Below are 22,500 nucleotides of genomic sequence, written 5' to 3' on the forward strand. Positions count from 1 at the left end.
ATGCATTGCGTCATCAATTTTTTCATTGCCAAATGTGTCACTCTCGTATTCATATCAATGAATGGAATGAATCTTGTGCTGTCTGCCATACTTGCTTTCAGAATTTGCCGCGAGTCCCAGGGACCCACGATGGTGCGGCGAAGAGCACACAATACGTGAGGCGGGACACATCACATCCCCAGGATATCCAGATCAGTACCCCCCACGTCAACGGTGTAAATGGATTCTCCGAGCAGCCTCTCCCGAACAGCAGGTGTCCGTAACTTTTAACCCTCACTTCAACATCGAGCACAATGACTGCAGGTACGGCATGATTTGGTGATGCATAGCATGGGATCTGAAGTTGTAAGATATCACCAAGTTTATAAAATTTGTGCTGACATCATAAAACGGAACTCAGCTGTTAAAAAACCGTGTTCTCAAATCATAAAAATGAAATGATTCCAAGGCAGTAAAAGGGGTAGTAAGGGGTACCACAATGTGTATGACGTCATAAAGGATGCTGAAGAAATAAATTGGTACTGAAGTTATTAAACGTCTTCTTGATGTAATGGTGCTGATGTTATAAAAATGATGACGTCATAAAAGGATAACAGGGTCAGTAATCAGTCAAGGTATTAAATTGGTACCTGTTCTGCTCTGAAAAGGGTGATGCAATCATATATTTGTCACTGGTTATCAATTAATACTTGGTCATGCTCAATGAATATATAACTAGTTGGTGCTTTGAAGGGTGTACATCCTATATGTGAGGGTTTTTTTTTCATACTTTAAAAAATGGCCATAAACTAACACCGTCTAATTTTACCCATTTTTTTTGTATGAAACACGTGTATTTGTCATGCGGGACAAAGTTGGCCAGTATATGCCATCCCGCAAGAGGGTATGGAAGACATAAAATGTTATGATGACATCATAAAATGGTTCTTACCATTTGGTGTGTGTCATCTAAAATTCAGCCACATGTCCTTTGGCCATAAATCAGGCTTAACACCACTAATGCCATTAACCAATGGATACAGGGGTCAGGGTGGACCTTCACTTTTGAGTGTTCAGGGTATGGAGAAGTCTTTGCAATGTTAATGTATTGGATGGTAGGCTTTCTTGAGTTGAACAAAAGTCTCTCCAGACATATCTCGAGCTTTCCATACAGTCTCATGCCTGGTGTTGGCTTAATGGTTAGGGTGGTGGGCTTGAGATCCCAGGGTCCTGAGTTCAAATCCTGCTTGGTTGTTGAATTAATACCAGGTGGGGTTGACTCTGCCTGTCATCCTTCTGCGGTCGGCAAAATGAGTACCAGCTTGCTGGTATCCTGTGTCGGAGTGGCGACCCGTCCAGGATTGTGCCCAATAGCCAAGGAGACTGCTTAGGCAGCACCAACGCTCTGTACAGAGTATGGTCCCGATGGATGGATGGATGAATGGATACAATGTGGCATCCTGCGTTTCTCTCCAAACTCTCTGCTGATGGCATCTAAGGTCGACTCCACACATGGCTTACTTACTTCGTCTAATCTCATAGCCAACATGTAGCTCTCAATTGAATCCTTTAACCTGCTCGTCCTGTCAAGGCTGGAGTGTCCCAAGGCAGTGTTCTGGTTCCCGTCTTATTCCTTATCTTCATCAACGACCTCTCTGACTCTCTGAAAAAATCCTCTTTTCTCTTTGCTGATATTTTTTCTTTTCTTTGCTTTGCTGATTAATGGAAGCCTATAGTATTGATAGATCTCCAGGTGTATCAAGAATAGTCGAAAACGTTTCTCCGGAAGGACCAATCCTGGAAAGGTCACCACTCTGATATGGAGACTTGACTTCAGGTGGCAGGAATTTGTAATTTGTTCAGTTTGCCGGCAATAACTCACCTACTCTTCACAAAAGACAAGGTACGATCTCTAACATGCAATAACGACTACTGCTGGCAGAGAGGTCTTCCGGCTTCATGGCCTTCCTGTGGTCGGCACAACCAATGATGCATTGCCTTGATTGTGAGACACCAGGGTGAGGGTTTATAGCCAAGTCAAGATTCAAACCCAGGCTAGACAGCCCATAGCTCAGTGTGCACATCTCTGAAGAATCCTGCCAGCCTGATATATACAATGCCAATTAGTAGTCGATGAAACCTTTGACTCGAGTCTTGACTTTTAATTCCAAACTCCTCCACGTCTTCTGGGAATGGTCCAATTGGTGCTCGACATACATGGTGTGTTTGCAGAGCAATTGGATGTAATGGAAAAGGGTTACCTTAAAGAGCTTCAGGACAACATCCTGGAGGGGTCATCAGAGAGACAAAAGACTTGCATTGTGCGGTTGCAGAACGGAGTCGTGCGGTGATTAACACCTGGCACTTTGCCAAGGTACCCATGTTGAGACAGGGATTTGAGTGCGATCAGGCGTGGCTGCTAATAGCCCTCGCTGAGGGTACAACCAATGACCCCTGCCTACCCCCACAGGGGACAAACACAGCAGGAGGTCCAGATTTGACGTGAGCGGGAGCGGTTGCCATATCCATAGGTGTGGTGTTTGTGCGAACGAGAATATGCAATTAATTGCAAGTGCATTAATCCCGATACCACCGTAATGGGGTAAAGCGATACCGCGGTGTGGAATGTCTCCAAACCAGAGTCGCCTCAATGAAGTCTTCTTCAAGGAGTTAAAATCAATAAATGATGAACAAGGAGTTGATTAATCGTACTTCTACACACGCCATGCTCATTTTCAAATCATAATTATATAATTAATTGCTCTATAAATTGCTTGTTTGCCTGATTAATTATAATTTGATGATTTATCATTATTATTCCAGTTTGTTTACAAAGCATTTCACAGCAAACCGTGTTCTTAATCTGCAGATTTGATTATGTCGAGCTGCATGATGGAGAGGGAGACCTGGCTGACCTCATTGGGCGCTTCTGCGGGAACATTGCTCCTGGTCGTTTTGTGTCAAGTGGCTCCACATTGTCGGTCACTTTTGTGTCCGACTTCACACAGGAAACATCAGGCTTTTCTCTTCACTACGACATCTACCAGCCGGGTAGGTGGTGTCCCTTCACGGCTTTCAGGGTGGGATATAACGATGAATGACTTGGGTTTTTAACTCTTTCTTGCCCGGGGTACTCGCTTCCCTCCCCTCGTGGAACTGAATAAGCATGGCCACCATACAAATGCCCAACATGGCGAGATTGTCTGATATTGTGCTAAAGCTGACAGTTAAACTGCACACTCCATGCTGAACAATTGATTGTGGTAATTTTCAGCAGTTTTTCTTTTCTTTACAGGAGCGAGGCTCATGGAAGAGCAAAGTAGAACTGGCAACCCTACTATATTAAATAAGGCAATTCACTGTACGTGTGTATGTACATCTGAAGTCACAGAAAAAAGCTGGTCTGGCCCAAACTCCATAAATTTTGCATATGTGTTGGTAGTACCTAAGGGGGGAAGGGAGGGGGAGTTGATGACTTGCCAATGCTCCCTCAGGTAGCGGGTGTTTCTAGCAGGCCAAATATCAAGGGAATGAACAGGAAAAGATGAGAGGGAGGAGTGGAGGAAGCACTGAAACTCGCAAGTAAGATGGTTGGGTTTCGAAAGGTTTAATGGGAGTAATAAAGATCATGGGACAGAATTGGGGAAGACAACAGATGGCAGTGTACTGTTTGTTTGAAACCCTGGAGGGAAGAGGGGGACAGAACAACCTCTGGAGGGTGGTTCCATAGATGGAAGAGGTGTGGAATAAAAGAGTTAAGGTGTGCATTGATCGAACCTCGATTTTGGGCGTTTAACCAAGAGGGGGTACTGGAAGAACATGTGAATCCTGGAGTAGGTAGAGAGGGACTGAGAAAGCAGAGGTGCAATATTGGAGAAGAGGTGGTAAAACAACAACATATTGTGATCATTTTGAGAGCTTTAGATATCACAGAAGCCAGGATCGACGGATGTAATTATGGGGTACCAGCCCGTTGCGGAGAGTAGTCCTCCATTGAGCTGTGGGCAACATCCTTGTAAACTGTGAGTATCTCTGATATTCCCAGGAAGATCTTGGATCAGTAGAGGCGGCATGGGCTTCGGTGACAATCTTTGCTATGTGGAAGACCCAGGAAAGGTCATGGCTGATGTTGATGCTAGTTATTCAAGAGACAATGTCCTTTCATGGATGACCAAGGAAATAGATATGTGGGTCCGTTTGGTGATCATTCCGGTGGAATCGGGTATGTTGAAGGACATGTTCCACTTATCAGACTAGTGTCTCATCATTTCAAGATCAGCATAGAGAGATGCAGCTGCTTTCTGCCTAGTAGAGGGATGGAGGTACTATACAACACAATTTGGAGTTGACGGCAAAAAGGAAGAGAGGGTTTTTCCAGAGCATCAGAGAGGTCATTTATGGAGATGAGTAACAAGACTGGACCCAAAACACTGCCTTGGGGAACTCCAGCCTCCATCAGGAGAGGAGAGGAGAGGAGAGGAGAGGAGAGGGTTTTATAGATGGTAACATGTTGACTTAAAGCCATTGCCTTTATTTCATGGGTGATGCTTTGGGCCAGATGTATGGAAAATGGTTAAGGATATACTGGCCAACAGCACTCCCTGGTCATACCTTCAAGGCTGTGTAAGGAAACACAAACATCTTTTGAGGCACTGACTTTTCAAAGAGCAGCTGATTTGCTTCCCAGTAGTGATTATACAAGTTTGATTTCCCTGTTTTGTTCAAGGTGATCCAATCACATCCCTATAGGTATATAGATGTGGAGGAAGCACCCTCAGATTGTTCTTCCATGGGGTCATGGGCCAACGGTGTGTTGCACCAAGTCATCTCTTTGTCAATCCCTCTTTATCTCTCTCTCTCTCTCTCTCTCTCTCTCTCTCTCTCTCTCTCTCTCTCTCTCTCTCTCTCTCTCTCTCTCTCTCTCTCTCTCTCTCTCTCTCTCTCTTCTTCTCTCTCTTTTTCTCTCTTTTTCTCTCTTTTTCTCTCTTTTTCTCTCTTTATCTCTCTTTATCTCTCTTTCTCTCTCTTTCTCTCTTCTTCTCTCTTCTTCTCTCTTCTTCTCTCTTCTTCTCTCTTCTTCTCTCTTCTTCTCTCTTCTTCTCTCTTCTTCTCTCTTCTTCTCTCTTCTTCTCTCTTCTTCTCTCTTCTTCTCTCTTCTTCTTTCTTATTCTCTCTTATTCTCTCTTATTCTCTCTTCTTTTCTCTTCTTCTCTCTTCTTCTCTCTTCTTCTCTCTTCTTCTCTCTTCTTCTCTCCTCTTCTCTCCTCTTCTCTCCTCTTCTCTCCTCTTCTCTCCTCTTCTCTCCTCTCTTCTTCTCTCTTCTTCTCTCTTCTTCTCTCTTCTTCTTTCTTTTTCTCTCTTCTTCTCTCCGATTGGATTACCTTAACACAACTAAGGATGAGAACCTGCTGTTCAGAATGGTTCTGAGATTTAAGGGTCGTAACCTTGATGATGGTCTCTCTGTTTAAAGGCATGAACAGTGTATGTAGATCTGAACATAAGTATAGAATACTTCTAGTTATTTTTTTTTCCCATAAATGGCATTACCAAGAAAAAGCCTTCAGTCCATTCCTCAGCAGATGTGCTTTAACCACAGAAGCTTGGATGACTGTGCCGGAGATTTCCCCATTTTAAATTCAAAGATGTGAACACTAGAAATTTGAAATATCATTGTAATCCATTGATGGAATAAGGAAATGCATAGAGCCGAGAGACCTGCTCACTGACCTTCCACCCTCCTGCCCGCAGCTGGAAAGGACCGTTGTTCCCACAACTTCTCTGCACCTTTTGGTGTGGTGACCTCCCCGGGGTTTCCAGACAAATACCCAGATTACCAGCAGTGCACATACATCGTGCGGCCTGGCACTGGACGTGCACTCATGCTTGGCTTCCACACCTTTCACCTGGAGGAGTCTGACCGGCAGATGGGGGAGCCGAGAGAGAGTGATGGGAGCTGTCAGTTTGACTGGTTGGAAATTTGGGATGGTTTGCCACAGGGTGAGGTCCTATGGAATTTCATGTGCCACATTATATTCACATGCGGAAGGTCGATGTTTTAAGGCAAAGTCAACAGTGATGCACTATCATTGGATGATCATAAGTACTTTCAAATGCAACACTAATACTAAAGTCTAAATAACCCCAATCTTGATCAGGTTACTGTGTGTGTGTGTGTGTGTGTGTGTGTGTGTGTGTGTGTGTGTGTGTGTGTGTGTGTGTGTGTGTGTGTGTGTGTGTGTGTGTGTGTGTGTGTGTGTGTGTGTGTGTGTGTGTGTGTGTGTGTGTGTGTGCGCGCGTGTGTGTGCGTGTGCGCGCGTGTGCGCGCGCGCATACACATCTGGCATGACAGCTTAGAGAACAACCTTTGAGTTGTTTCGCCTGGGTTTGAAGCTAAACTCAGTTATAACCCTGATGTTTCACTTGCAGTGCAAGGCTTCAACGTGTTTGCCGTCCGGAGGACATAAATCCAAATAACCCGCCTGCCAGCACTGACCATTGGTGGATGTTAAAGATTCAATGGTGGCTTTCACAAACAGTGGGAAACCTATCTGGTGCCCCAGCCAAATTCTAAATTCCTTCAATCGAACGTTGGGCCCGACCAGCTCGTTCATGAAAGACAGACAAAAAAATGTTCCTCGGCTGACCATACGAGAAGAAGTGAATAATTGGGGCCTTTAAAAGTAGTACTACTGGTCGTAGTAGTCGTAGTAATAGTAGTAGTAGTAGTAGTAGTAGTAGTAGTAGTAGTAGTAGTAGTAGTAGTAGCATGTATATAGATTGGATTTCCCCAAGAGTTGAGCTAACAAGCTTATGTTGTCATCTTAAATGTCAAACAGTAACTCTTGGCTGGAGATGGTGACCCTGAACAATTGTTCCATGTCAGCATTTTCTGCAAGGGTTCTGACAGTGGGCGGTTGTGACGCACTGCTTATTTGCAGTGGGCAGTTTGCGTCTTTCAAAAGTTGCAACGAAATGTTGGAAGTAGCTATTTCAACTATAATTCGTGATTTCCCAGCTGCAATAGAATTCTCGTCAACTGCGTTTAAACAGGGTTCATGTGTTATAACCACCCCCGATTGGTCAAAACTCTTGAAGCAAATGTTGAGTGTGGAACAAGGGTTCATGGTCACCTTTCCAGCAAGGTGTAACCTTAGTATATAGTGTATACATATATCTATAGTGTATATATATATATATATATATATATATATATATATATATATATATATATATATATATATATATATGCCTGTTGTTGGCTTAATGGTTGGGGAGTTGGGCTAGGGATCCTAGAATCCTGACTTCAAATCCCACTCTGATGTTGAATTAAAACCAGGTGGGGTTGACTCTGCCTATCATCCTGAGGTCGGCAAAATGAGTGCCAGCTTGCTGGTATCCTGTGTCGGAGTGGCGACCTGTCCAGGATTCTGCCCAATAGCCAAGGAGACTTCTTAGGCAGCACCAATGCTCTGCACAGAGTATGATTCCCATGGATGGATATATATATATATATATATATATATATATATATATATATATATATATATATATATATATATATATATATATATATATATATATATAGTATATACAAATATCAGTGTCACAATAGTACCTCTTCACTGGAATGATGATGCGTGAGTGAGCTAATTAATTGTTCAGTGGTTGTTTGTTTCTTTGCCATGTTATTGATTATTTTTGCTTGTCATCTGTACATTTTGATGCACCCCATGTGGTCCTCGTCAGTTGGCTTTCTTGTGGGCCGTTTCTGTGGAGGGGATTCGCCCGGCACACTGCATTCGGCCACCGGCATCCTCAGCATGCACCTGCACACAGACGACGCCATTGCGCGTGACGGATTCTACTCAAACTACACTACGTGGCCACTTCTCGATACTGCAGGTAATCAATGGGCTTGAGTGCTGCACACTCAAATTTGCAATTTATCAATCTTTTCTCCTCATCTCAACATCCATCGGATTCATCCTTGTTTGATTTTGTTTAAATATTTCATGCAATGCCGGTGTGTCCTACATTTTCATATTCCCACTGGGCTACAGCTCGGAAGGTCACAACCTACCACCTTCTGCAGAGACTGTAAGATGCTATATAGCATCTCAATGATATTTCAATGTTCTGAAAGGCTCAGAATTGAGAGTAGATTATGAGATGGTCTCGTTTGAGTGATGGTCAAGGTTATAATCAATATCCAATCGTTAACCACTGCTATAAAATCCATCACTTTAATTCCGTAAGCCACAACCACAATGGTGTCGTTTTTGTGAATCGGTGTTTTTCCTTTTTGTTGCGATTTGCTTATCTTAACTTTTACTGCATTTTATATCGTCCTGTGCCGACACCATGAACCGTTTTCAAATTACTATAACTTCTCCCCTCCCCTTAACCAACCAACATCACCCTCCCCCTTCCTGCTAAGGAATAATACAATCATGGTGACAATCTCAATTGACGTTGTATCATTCTACATGGTATTTGTTATCTGGAAGCACTTAGTCCATTAGCTTTCCCATCATTGCATGACGCTTCATTCTTACTAATTGTCCTGAGCGCATCGGTCGCAGCAGCGTTGAACTCGTCACATCATTTAAAATGTCTTCCCTTTCTGATAAAACCTGATGTCATAAATAACAGCTGGAATGGAAATTACGTTTGGAGGAGTGGACGAGACTGACAATATACAGCTTCATCCAGAATGGATCATTTTCATCCTCTGGGAGTCCTGGGAATGGCGGATTTTGCCTCGCCACGATACTCACGTAGAGTTCTTCCTCTTGTTTGTTGACGCGATAAAATGTCCCGGAGACTCGGTGCCTTGCGCCAAGAGACTCCAATAACGATGTGGATAAAAGTTGTCAGTTTTACTCGCATGTGTATTTTGTAGCGTGGACGAAACAACCTTTGGAACGCTCCTTGTCGATCATATGAAGTTGGGTTTCCGTCGCGACCCATCTCCAGCAATGTCTGAATTCTGATTTGCAAGTTCTCGTGCTGTGAGTTCATTTTGTCACCTCGTTTTCATGCCTCATTGCAAATTGTTAAGCCTTGGGCATCTGCATTCATCTTGGAGCCTTGGGATAGAAATTCTAATTGGAAACTGCCATTACATGTTCCTAATGATCCATTCAGATGCTGACATCAAAAATGCACAGGAACTTCAGCAAACCCATTAAAAGAGCCTTCCATTTGATTGCTGTTTGTACATCCCATAATTAACACTTTTATTTTTATTTCTCACCTTTATTTCTTTCTTTCATTTTGAGCTCCCTTTCCACATCAACCACTTTTTTGATGTCATTTTTATTTCCCGTTCTTTGTGAAAATTTGCAGAAACGCACAGACAAATTTGACTGTGTTTCCTGCATTTAAATATCACCTTAACAATGACTCTCCAGTCACTTTGTTAGTTCAAGCCAACACCACCTTTCCCCCATTTTCAGGGCTTTGTCAGCTATTTGTCCTCATGGTGTTGGTGCATTACCTGAGCACTCCATCCCTTGTGCGCCTTTCCTGTCTCTTGACTCCTTTTGCCACTCTCGGGTGAAGCCCACGGGCCTTGCCGTGACCTTCGACCGTGGTGTACAGCGCACGTCCCATCTGATCCTCCCGTGTCTGGCACGGTCCTAATGGACAGAGGATTATCCGTACATATGTCGCAGCTCCATGAGCGCTTATAGCAACAACGAAAATAACAACGAAAGAACTTCCATGGCCGTCGCCGGTTTGCGACGCTTACAGAAGCTCCGCAGGAGGTCTTGTGGCAGGAAGCACTCTTCTACCGACCATGGTGACATCGGTCTCTGGTTAGAAAAGGTGTCCGTTCCAGGGTCCGATTACTCGACGCTCTGTCAAATTTCCAAAGCAACGGCTTCCCGTCCAAAGCTGGCGCCGTCCGCCCTGCCGTGGCAAATCGCAGACGCCCTTACGCCCTCGACTCAGACGGTCACTTGGCCATGAGTCATTAAAGTCTTAATCCTACAACATAAGGCAAGCACTGGTGCCTTTTACGTCTCGCGGAAGTGCGTTTGTCACTTTGTCACTCGACATTTCAATATCTCATTCATTTACTTCTCAAGTAAGGGATCATTTCTTGTCATCATTCTTATAATTATTTCTTCACTGCCAGCGTTGTCTTCTGTTATACTTTGTGATGTTATAATTATGCTTTTAGAAGTTTCACGTCCTGCATATTAGCATTGATATCGTTTTATGTTATAATGAAAGGGTTGTTTATTGTCGAGCTACTTCAGCAGCAGCAAAAGGAATCTGACTGACTCAATGGTCTCCCAAGAGGACTCGCAGGTGATTCTCGAGCGTTCTGTACAAATTTCCATTTGGGGAGGACCATTGAGTGGATTGAGTGGATAGAACTTGCCATATAATCACAAAAATTGCATGCTTGCTCACCGTCAGTAACGTTACTTGAACATCCTCGAGATCATATCGCCCCACACCGTACTCCCCCTCCCCTGCAAGCTCCAACCCATCAAGGTCCACCATCCTTCTGAGAAACATTATAAACACAAAATGCTGTTTATATCACAAGGTGTGTCTAGATATGATCCAATTTCCAATTGGAGGCTCAACATTCATGGACCCTCACGGTTTAAAAGATAAGGAACAGTGGGAATGCCGTGTGAAGTTCTACCCTACGTTCGACTAACTTAGGTGATTTGGACTTTGTCAAAAGGCCTTGCTGAAAAGCTCCAGAAAAGTTACCGTGGGACTATCAATGCTCATGTTGCGGACAGTCAGCATCACATCCCCTTTGAAGTAGGACATGCTTGCCGATGCAGTAGCCCCTGCTGGCACCGATGTTGATTGGCCGGATGGAATCCCATACGGATAGATGGCTCATAGCCAGGATCCACCAAATGAGCTATCCTACAGGAAGTAAATGAAACGATAATTTCCACGGCAAATTAAACTTTTAAACATTTCACAAGCATTCTGTGCTTTTATACCATTATTGTTTCATGTGTTCAGAATGTTTATCTCTCAAGGTGTACTGCCCAGGCTCATAATGCATTTGGTTGGGACCACTAACGATTCCATAATAGGGATTTGGGGGGAAACCTGAGCTAAGAGCAATAATATTGTCATTACAGTTATTATAATTATCGTCGTTGTTGCGACAATCAGATTTGTATAGAATTTACGTAATCCTTTAAGTCTTTCTTGGAGGCACTGGGTTTATGCTTGCCAGGCCAGTGGTCTATTCCATGGTGAACCTTTCGTGGGATTACATAGACCTGCATGGTGCAGAAAACTGGCTCCATGAAGTTCCCTCAACATTGTTGTGATTAATGCGATAATGCAATGGCTTATCCATTTTGAGCTGACGCTGCACATCGCATTGATTTATTTACCTTCCGATTCCTGCCGCTTCGCACATGAAGTACTCCCATGCGCAGATGACAAAGTATGCTTTTGGTTCTATTAGGAAAGGGGTGGGGTGAGGAAACGAGGAGGGAGGTGGAAAATCTCAGACCAGACGAGCAGGAAAACATGCGATCAATGTGGTGATTGTTGTGCAATATGCTGTGTTATACCGACGTTGTTGTGCAAAATGGCGACACTCCCACGACTTAGTGTAACCATATGGTTTCCCGTGAATGAACAAGGTGAGCAAAGCACAGTCAGAAGAAATTCCCAGTATTCCCAAACTGTACAGACAAACAATGAAAAAGGGAACACAGGCATTCTTTGTACCAGTGACATCATTGAGAAACTTTGGGAGGAAAACATTCAACCCATGCAATGTATTCGATCAAGTTAACTTGCACGCTGTGGCTTACTTCCTAATCTTCCGTAAGCATGGCATTGGCTTGGTGGTTAGGGTGGCTGGCTTGAGATCTTATGGTCCTGAGTTTGAGCACTGTCTGCCACTGAATTAACACCGGGTGGGGTTGACTCAGTTGTCATCCTTACGATGTCGGTGAAAGGAGTACCAGTATGCTGGTGTAGGGGCACAGCATCAGTGGCATAGTCGCATCCCTGACCAATGATGCAACCAGCAGCCACAAGGCTGCATGAGAGATAGACAGACAGACAGACAGACAGACAGACAGACAGACAGACAGACAGACAGACAGACAGTATATTTTCCTCAGTAAATTATCTGTTCTCACAAATATTCACAAACACAATTGTTCATCATGTCATTTGTTCTTGGAGACACCGCTCAAGCGTTAGGACAGAAAAATCATCTCCTGATTGGGTACCCTTTTAGTAGCAGGAACTGCATGATGAGAATCAGGTAATGCTCATTTTTAATATGTTTTGGATAATTTATGGTGTGTTATATCATGTGGTCACTAAAGGAATGCAAGCCTGGTGTTGGCTTCGTGGTTATGGTTAGAGTGGCTGGCTTGGGATATTAGGGTCCTGAGTTCAAGCCCTGTTGGCGGCTGAATTAACATCAGGTGGGGTTGACTCAGCCTGTCATCCTTCTGAGATTAGCAAAATGAATACCAGTGTACTGGTAATAGAGGCACAGCATCAGCACATTCTCACAGCTGTGCTTCCAAGAAATGATAGCTACTCTGACAGCCAAGCTGCCATTTGCAAGAACAGAACTAAAGGTATTTTTCTGGTCAATTTATTCCAGTTTGTTTACCCCTTGCTGGTTGTGTGTAAAAATTACTCGTATGTCACACTTAAAAAATCCAGGATATTCAAAAACATAAACTATGTTGTATAAGGGGATTGCAGGATAGTGTAGAGGTATGAGCGCTCACCTTTAAACTTCCTAGTTTGGGTTCGAATCTTGACCCAGCTATCCCAGCTGTCAAACTGTCACCCACCTAATAGAGTCACAAAGAGCCGACTTATTGCCAGCACCCGGGAAAAATTACTAATTCCTCCCCTGACTGACTGCTGGAAGGCAACGGAAAACCACCATTGCCCAGGAACTGCTTCGGCAGTACGGACACTCTTGCAGATCATGTTGATCGTTGGACCAATCTACTGCTCGGACAACAGGAAAAACATTCCGGTCATCTTTTCTGCGAACTTGAAAAGCTTGCAAACGATTATTGTGTACCTGGTGTGTATCCCAGGTATGGATTGTCTTTCCTTCTCTATCAATCTTGTCCACCCCATGCATCCTTTCCTGCTCTCCATTCCTCCACACACTCTTTGTTTGTCCAAGTCTCCCTCTATGTTGGCCTTCTACTCTGCTGTTGGTGTTTCCCCCCCCCACCCCCCCGTCTCTACTGTTCCTTTTGCGTCCAGTTATGTCCTGATCCGTTCACTGCACTCGCTCTTCCACAAGCCTTGACTATGTATACAAAAAAATCCAAAAACTATTTGTCCTTTAAAAGGGACAGGAAACAAATATGATGTACATTAAAACTTTAACATATCAACATGTACATTTGTAAATGTATTGAAAAGTAAAAAGAAAAGTCAAGGCTACACATGCTGGCTGACCTCACACTCTTGGATTCAAGCTTGACTCGTGGCAACGCACGATGGGAATTGAACATCCATGCTGGTTTCCTGGAGCAGGAAAGGATTCTCCATGCATGTAGCTCTTCCCTCTTGTGACCTTATCCTAACGATATCAATTCAGCCTGGATGATCTTGTGTTATGGGCGCTTAGTCACACGGAGCAAGGAGCCATGTGTTTGAACATGTCCCTTCCACGAGCCTCAAGCAATGCAGATTAAAAAGTAGGGATGTCTTCAATTTGGCTTCACCATCTTGTCCATTTCTAGAAGCCCCTGTTTTTTGTTTTTTTTTTCTTCCATATCAGCTCTCCATGTTCCACTTCCAGGTCGCAACGCCTCCTGCCCATCGCACACTGCAGGCGGTAACGTTCCAAAGTCTGGAGTACATAGGGCAGCAGCAATGAACGAGAGTGTGTGTGCCTAACCAGGCATGATTTAAACGCACAATAAATGGTGTTGATTGATGCTCACTCTAGAACAAAGGAAAACGCTGTTTGTAACGGCCCTTTGTTATATGAGGCTGCATCAAACGGGGGAAAAAAAACCTCTCCCCAGCTATTTGAATGTAAACTTTCTTTGAAAATGTTTGAGCGTGTCGTGTTATATGCTACATATGCTCACCGTTATGTGAGGCATAAGTACGATTATCCTTCCATGGAAAGAATGTTGTTTCCACATTTTACTTGGAACTTGTGATGGGTTTTCATGGAAGGGGTAAAGGCTGGGCCTGTAGGATTAGGGATGGAAATGGAAAGGGAGGGTGGTAATGGTATTGGGACTTAGAATTTGATACAAAAGACATGAATTCAGAAATGGCCATCATTTAATGTTGGAGAGTGGTCCGACGGGATGTCGCACAGGTAGTACACTTACCTTTGAACTGTCTAGTCTGGGTTTGATTACCGACCAGGCCATTAACTCTCAAATTGGTGTTTCACAGGCAAGGCGTTGCATCGCAAAGTGTGCCATTCCTCGGATAGACTTTCAGCTCGGTGTCCCGTCTGCGAGCATTAGTTCATGGATGTTAAATATCCCAAGGTGCCTCGCAAAGAGTAGGTAAATTATTGTCGCCACCCTTGAATAAATTCGAAATTCCTGCCACCTTCAGTAGAACGTCAAGGCTGGCCAGTCGGTTTATGAAATGCTTGGGCCAGAAACGATTCCCCGGCTGACCCCACAAGAAGATGGGAATAAATGGAACCATTTAAAAAAAAAAGTCGTAATAGTCGTTATATTGGAAAGGATAGGCGCGAGTCTGATTCTGATTGGCAGTCTTTTGACTTCACGGAAACATAGGTCCACAAAGTAAATGAATGCCATATTACCTATGGGGATTTTTGGACCAATTGGAATTGTCAATGGGATTTGATCCCCAGATAGCCCCGGGGCCATGACTTCTTGCCAAGAAAAAAAAGGGTGCGCGACTGCGCGTGTCCCACCCCAGGGAGTTTTGGAGGAAAAGGGGGGAAGTGGGAAATGAGCAAAAGAAGCTGCTCAGCCTAAACGCCATGTGCTGACCTTTGGCGGATTAAGCTAAAGGGGGATTAACCTCAGCACTCTGCCGGCTGCTTCCGTGGTCTTAAGACACCACGCTGCGCACTCTATTCTGTATCGGTCTTACCACCCCTTCGTCCATTCTCCCGTTCACGTTTTGCCATCTTCTCACCGCACAATGGGGAATAGTTTGTAAAGTCCACATGTGAATTTATGAAGTAAACGTCAGCTTATTCGTTACGGCTTTACACGTGTCTGTTTTGGTAAAGTACCAGTGAGACGTTTCCTTGGATGAAAAGCCTTCCTTTCATTCCCTGCCGCTGGAACCATTTTATCGTTTAACTTTCTCCTATGCTTTGAGCCTTGTTTTGTGCACTCCATTTGTCATCTTCCACACACGACGGAGTAACATGACCCAAAACTTGCTTAAGAGTATTAATCTAACTTTGACTTCCAAGGCCAATACAACATTTGGGTATAACAGAGTAACAGTGCAGTGTTTAAGGTACTGAACTGTCATTCCATGAGCCATGGCTTTGACTCATTCATTATGGACATTTGGGTTAAATCAGACGCAGGTGTGTCCGTCTTGAAATCCCAATAGAGATGGTGGTGCAGGCTTGATTGTCCAAATGGCCTCTTCTTCTGTCTGCATTTTTTGAGGATTACCTTGTGTTCACAGATCATTTCCTCTTTTTTTATTAGTATTACAAATGTATTAGTTATTGATATATTTTTAAAAAAAATGTAATTTACTTATGTTTTTTAGTTTTTGTTTTTCTCTCTCAAGACCTGGCCCAAGGTGATCCCGAGTGTTTTCGCCCATTGGGGGTCGAGTCACAGGAGATACAAGATGGGCAAATCTCAGTTTCATCGGTGCACACCACAAAGGAGTGGTTGGCACATCAAGGTCGTCTACACTACACTTACAATGCCTGGAGTCCCACCAGGGACACACAGCGGGAGTGGATTCAGGTCTGTGGAGACTCATTTGGTCAAACATGTACACTTGGTTGAAATGTTTTGCACTAAGGGTATTAAATTTATGCATGTGGTTGTGAATTGGATAAGCTAATACAGTATGGTTATATTTGCGGATAGCATACATAAACCAGGGTGTTTAATCGATTTCATTGCTGTTGGGTTAAACTGTCGTGTGAAAGTGATTCATTGATTCTCATTGTGAGAATTCAAATGCGTAGCCAACGATGTCGCTTTCACATGAGGATACTTTTAGTCTTCAATGGTTCTCATGTGGGAGTTTCCGGAGAGGATGATGTGATAATGGGACTTTCTAGAGAGGATGATGTGATAATGGGAGGTTTAAAAATATATATTTGAAAACAGTGTTGAGGCTCGGTTGAGAGCTAACACACAGAAATGCACAAGGGGAGCAGGAGACAAGGGGTGGGGGGGGGCAGAGGGAAGGAATAAAACTGGGGAACAGAGACATAAGGAGATCTGTGGAAGGGAGAGGGATGGGGCAGGATACACGAGTAAACAAAATGGACACCACAGGTACTTTCAAGTCCTTGCACGACAGGGACCTTCAGGAAGGAAAGCAGGGAATTTTAAGGAGTTGGGTTTGGGGTGGATTAACAGGGGGTAGAAAAGATCATGGTTTTGGATGCGGGAAGATAAGAGGTGGTGGTGATTAGCTGTTCTGAAAACCTGGAGGGAAGAATGGGATTGAAGAGAGTGTGGGAGTTTGTTCCAAAGGCGGCAAAAAAGAGAAATGAAAGAGTGAGGGTTAGCAATGATTCTTGATTTTGGTAGTTTTACCAGAAGGGGTTGCTGGTGGACCTTGACACCCTGGAGAAATATGGGGGAGGGGGGCAGACACTCTCTGGATTACATCACCCTCTCTGGCCACACCCATTATCACATAGTTCTCTCTGGAAACTCCCATTATCATATCACCCTCTAGAAATATCTCTCAAATATCTAGAGATATCTCTAGAAATATCTAGAAATATCAAGATATCTCAGACAAAGCTGGGGGGGGGGGGGCGAGGCCGTAGAGGAGACGGTAGAAGACAGGAAGACCACTGACCTGCCTGCGGTGAGACTCGCATTTTAAAGAGAATAATGTGATTATGGGAGTTTCCAGAGGGGATGATGTGATCATGGGAGTTTATAGAGAGGGTGATATGATAATGAAAGTTTCAAGAGAGGATAATGTGATAATGGGTGTGTCCAGAGAGGGTGATGCAATCCTGAGTGATCCATAAATGTTATGTAAAAATAGGACCACTGGACCTGTGGCTTATCTGGGCTTTGGTCCAATGCTGTAACCCAAATTTTGTAGAATTCTGACTGGTTGGTTTGGTGAGGAAGATTTTTGAAGGAATTTACAGGATTTTCCCAAAAATTGACTGCCATTTTGGCACATTTCCGGTCATGTGATCGGCATGACCTCCACAATTTAACATCTAGACCCTGTCCTAATGTTGTAACCCAAATTTGGTAGCATTCTGATGGGTGGGTCTGGAGAAGAAGATTTTTCAAGGAATGAAGGCGGTTTTCCCAAAGCTTGACGAAGTCGCCCATTTTGACACTCCTGGTCACATGATCCGCATGATTTCCACAATGTAATTAACATTCCCACCCGACCATAATGTTGCAACCCAAATTTGTTCGCATTCTGACAGGTGGGTCTGGAGAAGAAGATTTTGGAAGGAATTTGCGTGACCGCCATTTTTATACAATTCCAGTCATGTGATCAGCATGGCCTCTATAATTTAACATCAGGACACTGTTCTAATGTTGGAAGCCAAATTTGGTAGCATCCCGACTAGTAGGTCTGGAGAAGAAGATTTTTGAAGGAATTTTCTAAATCAGCCATTTTGATCTACTTTAAGTCACGTGACCGGAACGAGCTTTGCAATTACTATTACCAGTCAGGAGAGGAACGTTGCTGCAAAATTTCAGTCAGATCGGCCCAGCGGTTTGGCCGGAGAAGTTGAAAAAGGAGACGGACGGACGGACAGCGCGATGACAATACCTTATCTGGAATGTAAATTACAGATAAGCAAAAATGGAGGTTTCCAGAGAAGATGATGTGATCACATAAGTTTCCAAAAAAAAAAAGAATGATGGAGCGATTTCAGAGAAGGTGGTATAATCATAATAGGTGATCATGCAATCATGAAAGTTTCAGAGGGGATGGTGTAATCATGAGAACACTCAAGCAGAATGATTTAATTATTGAGGTTCCCAGAAAGGATGTTTTAATCATAGTAGTGGTCAGAAAGGATGATGTAATGATGGGAGTGGCCAAAAAGGATGGTTCGGAGATGTTAACCAAGCGAGAGATATCAGCTGTGGACAGTAACCCAACTGAATACCACTGGGAAATCTAAGTAGATACAAAAGTAGTGAAACAGCCAGTGTTCGACGACAGGACAAACGAGCTTCGACCCAAGTGAAAATACAATATATGGAAAAGAATTTTTTTTTGTAACCATCTTATCTCCTTATATGGCAGTTTGATGATGGACGTTGATGAATTTCTTTGAAATGGTACAAGTACGTCAGCACTTCAGCGTATGCTGCAAATGGATAAGATGTGAAAGTGAATGAAGAAAAACAGAGATCGAGATGCAGCCTCACCTTATACCAGGTGGATCTTCGCACGCTGCATCTCGTGTCTGGGGTGGCCACCCAGGGTGCAGTATCAAACACTTCTGGGCGAGAGTACTACGTGAAGCGTTTTCGCTTGGAGCACAGCACGTCGGGGAAGGTCTGGACTGTGTACCGGCACAGAACTAAAAACAAGGTTTGTTCACCTCACGAGTGTTTGTTCTTTGTGTGTGCAGGATGGAACGATACAACAGCATCAATTATTTCACGTACAATATTGGTCAAACGCGTGTGGTGGAATTTAGTTTACTTTACGTCATGTAAAGGGTCAATTTACCCATCTACTTATTACAAAAGCAATATGGTCGAATTTTTGAAACCCCCTCTCTTCGCGACTTAACTTCTGTCTCTTCATTTTTTTTTGAATTTTCCGATTTTTAGCAACTGCTTACACCATGTGCAGCTGGTCCCTAATGTACTTTATTCTATTATTTTTGTGGACATGATCGAGGCTCGTGGAAGAACTTCACATGAGAATGGAACTTTTCCTTTATTGTTTTCAGACCAATCAATAGTCGATCTTCTCTTGTCTGGCACTGCAGGTAAGTGAGGACGAAGACGAAGCCAAATCTTCAAATTTGTTTCAAACTCAATGGAGATATTCGATGGTGGTTTAGTTCACTCAACGTTGACCTGTGCAGTTTGTATCTGATCGCTTACTGAGTCCCATTTAAGTATACAGTGTTGTTCTGATGCAGTGCCAGCAGACACGTTGTATTCCAGTGCACGTCATCTTTTTCATGGGGAACAAAGTCAGCCCTTCTGTATGCATCGAGGTTCTATAGACATTAATGATCCGACAGTATATTTGGAATGAAGTCGGCCATTTTGTGCTAGTCCCGGATGGTTTTCTTGCTTGGTGCTATCTGTATAATTGGTCTTGGCTGCAGTTAATCGAAAGCACTGGGATGTGGATATGGAACGGACGTGATGGACCAAATACCTTTTTCCAGTTTCAAAGTTTCCTTTATATTCCTGTATTGTCGGTTACCTGGTTATTCACGGATTCGCTATTCGCGGACCCCGCGTATTCCCGCTTTACAAAATGCGACCTGCTTCGACATACGTAGGCTTGTGCTTCGCGTTTTCATGGTTTTTTTTATTTTTATTTTTTGCAGGCATATTCGCGGGGTTTTTTTCATGTTTTCGCAGTTTTTGTGGGTGTACTTATGGTTTTTCATAGTTTTTCATGGGAATTTTGATTTTCCCTCATGAATCATGAACTGCCAGGATCCTATTCTTCCTTTTCCATTGAAACAATGCCCTGACATTCGCGGATTCGACATTTGTGGCATTTTTCAGGAACGTATCCCCCGCCAATAGTGAGGTCTGACAGTATTATCTTGAGATAAGTCGAGAAAATAAGAACAGGATCGACACAAAAGTACATTTGTGAACGGAAGGGAAATGCAGTTATCCCCAGAAGGGCACTTGGTGGAGCGCATACCTCCACCACGTAATGCCTGACCCACAAGAACATATCGAGCCCAATACATTTTTGAAATATCATGCTGCAGTATACAGTATTATATCGTTTTTGGCCCTATCTCTCAATGGTGAAGAATCACTTTAAAAACTTAATTCATCTCTTATCCATATCCGGATTCGGATCTTCACCAAAATCGAAGCAATTTGTCCTTGTGACACACCCAACCTGTCCACCAAGGTACGTACGAATCCGTCCACAACTTTTTGAGATATCGTGCTATATATCGTTTTTGGCCCGATCTCTTAAATGGTGAAGAATCGCTTAAATAATTATCAGATCTGGATCCAGATCTTCACCAAAATCGAATCAGTTCGTTGTTGTCACACACCCAACCTCTCCACCAAATGTCGTCTGAATCCATCCACAACTTTTTGAGATATCCTTTTCACAGACAAACAAACAGAAAGGCAGACAGACAAGGGTGAGAACATAACCTTCGTCCACCCTACAGTGCCGGAGGTAATTATATAATTACAAGAAACTTCAATGCAGGAGGAGGCCCACTTCCCCCATGATGGCCAACATATGGTTGTTTGTCCATGCTCTATACTTTATAAATGCTGAGGATCAAGTGAAGAAGAAGTACATACCGTTTAAAAATCTTTGGTATGACTTGGCATCGAATCATACTCAGAGCAGATGCTCTTACAATTACACCACCAAGTTTTGTAAGCTTTTGCAATACATATATAATTATATATATATATATATATATATATATATATATATATATATATATATATATATATATATATATATATATATATATATATATACAGTATATTTTGTTCCGTTTCCTCTTTGTTTAAAGTCTTCATCACCTTCCTACCCTCTTTTTCTTTTCTTAATTCTCCCTACTTAGTCCTCATTGTTTTTCCTCTGTTTTTCTAATGTTAACCTATCTTGACTATACTTACTGGTTATTGATTGATGTGGACCAGGCTTTCATTGGAAATGTGGATGCATACTCTGTTGCTGAGCAACACCTGCCAGAGCCTATACTTGCACGCTACGTGCGCTTCAAGCCCCTGAGCTGGTACCAGGGCATCGCCATGCGCATCGAGATCTACGGCTGCACGCTCGCAGGTTGGTACAGTGTGTGCTTAAACCGTGCTTGTCATGGATCTCTTTGGGTTCGTCACTAAGATCCACACTGTTCTTGTAAGATACAACACATGGTTAACTGAGTCGATCAGGCAAAAGTGATTTGTCATTTAACTCCAACTGTTTGCCCTTAGCCATGCATGATGGTGTTGATTCCTCCTGTTAATTTGTTTCACTTCCTCTCTCTACACATTGCACTTTCACTTGCACCTGTGACTGCACATTACACACCTCTCTCTCTCTCTCTCTCTGCATATTATACATGCCTCTACCTCTAGCTCTGCACACAAAGCTACTCTATAAATACTGCTGATAGTTTTGTGGTCCACTGTTTATCACAGGCAGTAATATGGCAGAGATTTTGGCTCCATCCTGAACACAACCCCATCATGATGATGTATGCACTGGTTATACCTCTCCCTCCCCAACCCCAAACTCGTACATTTGGAACTTTGTCTCCTGAAATTGTTAAAACTTTCGTGCCAAACACAATGTTTTGTATGTTTCCAATAAAAGAGCAGACTGCGTTTGTGGGTGACACAATCTACATAAATATTATTTATGAAAATATATAATTAATGAAACACATTTTTGCATTAAAATCAAATTTGACAACCTCTCACTTTTATTCTGTGAATGACAGAACTGTACCAAATGGGAATAAATACATGAAACACGTGCAGTGTCGAACACACACACACACACACACACACACACACACACACACACACACACACACACGTAATACATACACATGCACATACAGATTATACGTACAGTATACATATACAGTGGTGCCCCCAGAATCCGAATTTAATTCGTTCCAGGAGGCTGTTCGGATTCCAAAACTATTTTCCCAATAAGAAATAATGGAAAGTGAATTAATCCGTTCCTGGACCCCAAGAAAACCCACTTTCAACTGAAATTCCCCATGTTTAAGGTAAAATAAGATGAGTAAATGACCTTTGGTGGCGGTGTATTGTATGTAAACTGGTACAATCACCGTATCCAAAGGTCCACACAGGCTCGTGATCCGGCCTGGGTTCCGATCGCTCGCACACTCTGCGAGAGCGCTGCCCCCAGGGCAGCTCATCAAGCATGATGCCCCCAGAACCACAATCACTTTCATCAAACGCATCGGGCTGAGGTAATCATGGATATTCCAAATTACAACCGGTTTTTCTGTGAAATTAAATCCTTGCCCAACAGTCTGTCACACCATGTGATCGGATTGCTTTTTTCTTATTAATTAAAACACAAGATGAGTAAAAAAAAAACAGCACAAATCAAGGTGAAAACACGAGGTAAAGTAGCGATCGA

At 43.2% G+C, this 22,500-nt stretch overlaps 1 protein-coding gene across 4 annotated transcripts in view; it reads left to right on the plus strand.

The window, feature by feature from the left end:
• The window catches only part of LOC147028894 (neuropilin-2-like), a 110,660-nt gene that overhangs the window by 10,989 nt on the left and 77,171 nt on the right, over positions 1-22,500 (plus strand). For all 4 annotated transcript variants that reach the window (XR_015057765.1, XM_085879729.1, XM_085879730.1 and 1 more), the window contains exons 2-8: positions 102-303; positions 2,849-3,030; positions 5,728-5,976; positions 7,726-7,881; positions 15,736-15,920; positions 18,568-18,723; positions 21,018-21,162. Coding sequence is in view for 3 of the 4 variants with exons in the window: in XM_085879729.1 (XP_085735855.1) it covers positions 102-303; positions 2,849-3,030; positions 5,728-5,976; positions 7,726-7,881; positions 15,736-15,920; positions 18,568-18,723; positions 21,018-21,162 (1,275 nt within the window). In the remaining variant the exon portion in view is untranslated. The remainder of the gene's footprint in view (positions 1-101; positions 304-2,848; positions 3,031-5,727; positions 5,977-7,725; positions 7,882-15,735; positions 15,921-18,567; positions 18,724-21,017; positions 21,163-22,500) is intronic.

Source organism: Eptatretus burgeri, chromosome 4 (genome assembly GCF_056783735.1).
Source record: "Eptatretus burgeri isolate ZD-2024b chromosome 4, Ebu_testis_v1, whole genome shotgun sequence".
Taxonomy (NCBI): Eukaryota; Metazoa; Chordata; class Myxini; order Myxiniformes; family Myxinidae; genus Eptatretus; species Eptatretus burgeri.